Here is a 6,029-nt window from a genome sequence, read left to right as displayed (position 1 = left end):
TTACATTTTAAAAGTCACCTCCCAACACTGCACAGATGTGCCTCAAGGTCAAGAAATGACAAAAGTGCAAAGCAGTGATGAAAGCAAAGGGTAAAGGCGAGTGTTGAGTTTTTCAGAGTTGATTTTTGTTTCGTACATATGTGTTTTCATTCATAGTTTTAAGGACTTCAGAGAGAATCTATGGAAAAAAGAACCATGAATGAAAAAGTGTGTCCAAACATTTGACTGGTGGTGTATATGAATAGTGTATATGAAGTGCCCACCCCTGTGACCACGCCCAGTCCCTGTGACCACGCCCAGTCCCTGTGACCACGCCCACCAATAAGCCCGAAACGGCATATTACCCAGAATGCCTCTCACCACTTCCTGCTCTGATGCTCCTGCTTCCGCTCACTGTGGCTGTGCTGCTCCAGATCTGAATCCTCTACTACGACTATTTCTACTTCTACTTCAGCGTATTCAACCCTCCGCTCAGCGGTGAGTCTTATTGTTCAAACTCGCTCGTTCGAAGTGTCTGTGATCGTCCTGTAGCGATGTTTGGTCGCTGTTAATGCTAATGCTAACGCTAGTAGCGGCTAAACTAGCGGGTGCCGCGAGTCACTTATTTACTCTCGTATTGATTAAATACGAACCAAACTTTAATTTCTATTGTTGCCGAATTTATGGCCAAACCTTAAACCCTTAAAGGACACCCTGATTTATGTATTTTACACCCGTTTTGGTGTTTATTTGATTGAATGTAATGAATGAATGTAGCTACATACTTTGAAAACAGAGAGCAGGAGCGAGGCAAGAGAGTTTGTTGCTAAGGCGGTTTTGTCACCCGCGTTACACCATCATCATATTCTGGAATCTAAAATAGTTTTGGAGCCTGAGAAGCTGTCGCCGTAGCAACGTGATGTTCTAATGCCGCCCTGGATCTCCATGGTGATAGAACTCTGCTTTATGACATCATCAGAGAAGCACGACGCTGCTTTAAAGTAAACTTTGAGTGACACAGTGAAATAAACACTAAAGTGACAGAATACTTTTACTAATACTTTTACTACTGCTACTTCAAAGCAGCGCTCTGCTTTATGACATCATCAGTAAAGAACAAGCACAAAGCTCAAAGCAACTTACTGTTTTGAAGAAGATTATAAGTGTAACACGAAACAAACACTACAGACACAGAATACTGCCACTTCTGCGTGTACTACGACTACTGCGTGTACTACGACTACTGCGTGTACTACGACTACTGCGTGTACTGCTACTAGAGCTACTACTACACGTTTACACTAGAGCTTTTCTCTCTTTACTACATATTTAAACAGAAAAAATGCCCTGGTGTTTTTTTAGAAAATCCCGACCTAAGGTCAAGCGCCAAATCTTAGAGGCTGAGAACCGGGAACTAAAAGAGAAGAACAAAAAGTTATTAAATTATAACCGGGAACTGATTGAGATGGTCCAGAACTACATATGTCAGAAGGAGCGACAAAACAAGAGGATCCAAAACTTACAAAAGAAGAACCAGGAACAAAACGAGACGATCCAAAACTTAGAAAATCAGAACCAGCAACAAAACGAGAGATCCAAAACTTAGAAAATCAGAACCAGCAACAAAACGAGAGGATCCAAAACTTAGAAAATCAGAACCAGCAACAAAACGAGAGGAACCAAAACGAGACGATCCAAAACTTAGAAAATCAGAACCAGCAACAAAACGAGAGGAACCAAAACGAGACGATCCAAAACTTAGAAAATCAGAACCAGCAACAAAACGAGAGGAATCCAAAACTTAGAAAATCAGAACCAGCAACAAAACGAGAGGAACCGAAACTTAGAAAATCAGAACCAGCAACAAAACGAGAGGATCCAAAACTTGGAAAATCAGAACCAGCAACAAAACGAGAGGAACCAAAACTTAGAAAATCAGAACCAGCAACAAAACGAGAGGATTCCAAAACTTAGAAAATCAGAACCAGCAACAAAACGAGAGGAACCAAAACTTAGAAAATCAGAACCAGCAACAAAACGAGAGGATCCAAAACTTAGAAAATCAGAACCAGCAACAAAACGAGACGATCCAAAACTTAGAAAAATCAGAACCAGCAACAAAACGAGACGATCCAAAACTTAGAAAATCAGAACCAGCAACAAAACGAGAGGAACCAAAACGAGACGATCCAAAACTTAGAAAATCAGAACCAGCAACAAAACGAGAGGATCCAAAACTTAGAAAATCAGAACCAGCAACAAACGAGAGGAACCGAAACTTAGAAAATCAGAACCAGCAACAAAACGAGAGGATCCAAAACTTGGAAAATCAGAACCAGCAACAAAACGAGAGGAACCGAAACTTAGAAAATCAGAACCAGCAACAAAACGAGAGGATCCAAAACTTAGAAAATCAGAACCAGCAACAAAACGAGAGGAACCAAAACTTAGAAAATCAGAACCAGCAACAAAACGAGAGGATCCAAAACTTAGAAAATCAGAACCAGCAACAAAACGAGAGGAACCGAAACTTAGAAAATCAGAACCAGCAACAAAACAAGAGGATCCAAAACTTAGAAAATCAGAACCAGCAACAAAACGAGAGGATCCAAAACTTAGAAAATCAGAACCAGAAACAAAATGAGATTAACCGAAACTTACGAAATCAGAAGCAGCAACAACACGAGACGATCCAAAAGTTAGAAAATCAGAACCAGCAACGGCAGGAGAGGATCCAATTCGCAATAAATCTGAACAGGGAACGGCGCGAGAGGATCCAAAACTTACAAAAGAAGAACCAGGAACAAAACGAGACGATCCAAAACTTAGAAAATCAGAACCAGCAACAAAACGAGAGGAACCGAAACTTAGAAAATCAGAACCAGCAACAAAACGAGACGATCCAAAACTTAGAAAATCAGAACCAGCAACAAAACGAGACGATCCAAAACTTAGAAAATCAGAACCAGCAACAAAACGAGACGATCCAAAACTTAGAAAATCAGAACCAGCAACAAAACGAGACGATCCAAAACTTAGAAAATCTGAACCAGCAACAAAACGAGACGATCCAAACTTAGAAAATCAGAACCAGCAACAAAGTGAAATAATCAGCACCTTAATAGATTATAGCCTCGAACTGCACCAGAGGATCCAAAACTTAAAAATCAGAACCAGCAACAAAACGAGACGATCCAAAACTTAGAAAATCAGAACCAGCAACAAAACGAGAGGAACCGAAACTTAGAAAATCAGAACCAGCAACAAAACGAGAGGAACCGAAACTTAGAAAATCAGAACCAACAACAAAACGAGAGGAACCGAAACTTAGAAAATCAGAACAGGCAAAGGCACGAGACGATCCAAAACTTACAAAAGAAGAACCATCAACAGCACGAGAGGATCCAAAACTTAGAAAATCAGAACCAGCAACAAAACGAGACGATCCAAAACTTAGAAAATCTGAACCAGCAACAAAACGAGACGATCCAATACTTTGAAAATCTGAACCAGCAACAAAGCGAAATAATCAGCACCTTAATAGATTATAGCCTCGAACTGCACCAGAGGATCCAAACCTTAAACAATCAGAACCAGCAACAAAACGAGACGATCCAAAACTTAGAAAATCAGAACCAGCAACAAGACGAGTGGATCCAAAATTCCATAAATTGTGTCCAGGAACTGATCAAGAGGTTCTAAACTTAAACAATCAGAACAAAGATCTGTGCAAATGATCGAAAAGTCCTCGGTTAAGAACCAGAAGCTACAGATCAGGTTTAGATCGGGTTTCAGACCTGGTTTAAACCTGGTTTAGACCTGGGTTAGACCTGGGTGAGATCAGGTTTAGATTGGGTTTTCAGACCTGGTTTAAACCTGGTTTAGACCTGGGTTAGACCTTGTTTAGTCCTGGTTTAGTCCTGGTTTAGACCTGCCGGTATTACATCATCCATCCGGTATTATGACATGTCTCTATTTACTCTATTTTTGTTTAGCACTCATGCCTCACAGCAAGAAGGTTGTGGGTTGGATCCCCGGGTGACCCGGGTTTTTCTGTGTGGAGTTTGTGTTTCTCTTCGTGTCTGGATGAGTTTCCTCCGGTTTCCTCCATCAACACAAAACCTGCTCCAGGTCCATGACCAGTTGAGAGTCAAAGACACTTAAACACAATCAATTCAATCATTGTGTCCTTAGGCAAGACACTTCACACACATTGCCTCGTATGAAAGCGGTGTGTGTGTGAGTGATGGTGGTGTTCGGAGGGACCGATGGCGCCGATTGACATGGCAGCCGCGCTTCTGTCAGTCTGCCCCAGGGCAGCTGTGGCTACAACAGTAGTTTACATCAGCAGGTGTAGAGTGAATGAATAATGCTGAATAATGTTCTGTAAAATATCTTTGTGACAAAAAGTTACATGTTTTATATTTGTGACTACAAAATAAATAAACTATTCTAAATATTTTAAAATATATCAACATTTCATCATTTGTAAATCTAGTTATTGAAAAAAACTAAATCACACACAAAGTCGGACTCTCCTGAAACTCTGAGAGAATCAAAACAACAAAAATGTAGCGCTGTATCATAATAATTTAGTAAAACAAACCAAAAACTACTCTGGGTGATATATCGATACAGCAGCCCACGATATCGATACTGTATCATCACATTAAATCATATGATATATCAATATAAGTGCGCGTGTGTGTGTGTGTGTGGAGGGTCAGATAAACTCACCTGTAAACCATGAAAGCCACAAAAGCAAAGAGCGCGGTGAGGACGGCGCTGGAGGAGATGACCACCTCTGCAGTGTGGGGGCGCTGTGGAGCTGTACACGCACACGCACACACACAAGGAAGACAGTTACTGGTTTTGCCAAGCCGTGTAGATGTTGTTGCTGTTTTTCCGACACTTTTTAGTTTCACTGTTCCTATTTTTATTTTTTTGAGAGTTACGATGGTTTGCCCAAGCGCGTAAACTATCGCAACTCTCAGAAGCCGAGTTCGTTATATGTGCAGTGCATGTTCTCCCTCCATGCTCGCTTAGCCACCTTATATTCTCCGCAGATCGACCAAACCGGCCCAAGCGTCTTATGATATATGGGAGCACAAAGTATAACAAGCCGTCACATTATTATTCATGTTGGAAAAGAGGAACGTTTGAAAAATAATGTCCCATTTCTGCCAGTAAATAAAATATAAAAGCGCCACAGAAAGTCATAATTATGAGTTTTTTAAAGTCATAATTATGAGTTTTATTATTAGTAATAATTATGAGCGGAATTACTTGTTTTAAACTCATAATTACAAGTTTTAAAGTCCTAATTATAAGTTTTAAAAGTCCTAATTATGAGTTTTAAAATCATAATTATGAATTTTATTATGAGTAATAATTACGAGTGGAATTACTTGTTTTAAATTCATAATTATGAGTTTTAAAGTTATAATAATGAGTTTAAAGTCATAATAATTACAAGTTTAAAATTCATAATTATGAGTTTTATTATGAGCAGTAATTATGAGTGGAATTACTTGTTTTAAACTCATAATTACGAGTTTTAAAATTATAATTATGAGTTTAAAAGTCATAATTACAAGTGTAAAAGTCATAATGACTTTTAATGGAAATGGGCTTCCATAGTAAAGAGAGGCTTACATTGTAATTTGTTTTGTTAAAATCAGCTTAAAAATGACCAAAACACAAATAAAATGTGACTAGTCATGAGTGATGTCTGCGTAATAATTTCCTTAATTATGCACTCTTTTCACTATTTTATTACCGACCACCAAAAAACGTTTTTTATTTTGAAATTCGGGTCACCTTATGTGTGAGAGATTCTTTAACAGGACAAATTTACAGCACCTGTTGTTGTTGAAACTAAAGCAGTTTTTTCTGGTCAGATTGTGTTAAAATGAAGCTCAGAGTAAAGTCTCACTCAGACAGAGCAGAGCCTACAGTTAGCATCAGTACACAGTCTATGTTTCTCTTTTTTTTTTTTTTTTCAAACTGTGGAGTCAAAGATCTGCTGGTGCGTGAGTCTGACCTGGAGG

The 6,029-nt window shown here is 39.0% G+C and overlaps 1 protein-coding gene across 1 annotated transcript in view; it reads right to left on the bottom strand.

Annotated features, from left to right (window-relative positions):
• Positions 1 to 6,029, bottom strand: part of gpnmb (glycoprotein (transmembrane) nmb) — a 23,465-nt gene that overhangs the window by 2,248 nt on the left and 15,188 nt on the right. The window contains exons 9-10 of the mRNA XM_055157119.1: positions 6,023 to 6,029; positions 4,717 to 4,807 (exon numbers count right to left, since the gene is read on the bottom strand). The exon at positions 6,023 to 6,029 is cut by the window's right edge and continues 214 nt beyond it. Of these exons, the coding sequence (XP_055013094.1) occupies positions 4,717 to 4,807; positions 6,023 to 6,029 (98 nt within the window). The remainder of the gene's footprint in view (positions 1 to 4,716; positions 4,808 to 6,022) is intronic.

Source organism: Boleophthalmus pectinirostris, unplaced genomic scaffold (assembly GCF_026225935.1).
Source record: "Boleophthalmus pectinirostris isolate CB_2022bp ecotype Guang Dong unplaced genomic scaffold, ASM2622593v1 HiC_scaffold_21, whole genome shotgun sequence".
Classification (NCBI taxonomy): Eukaryota; Metazoa; Chordata; class Actinopteri; order Gobiiformes; family Gobiidae; genus Boleophthalmus; species Boleophthalmus pectinirostris.
This window is presented reverse-complemented; position numbering and strand designations above follow the sequence as displayed.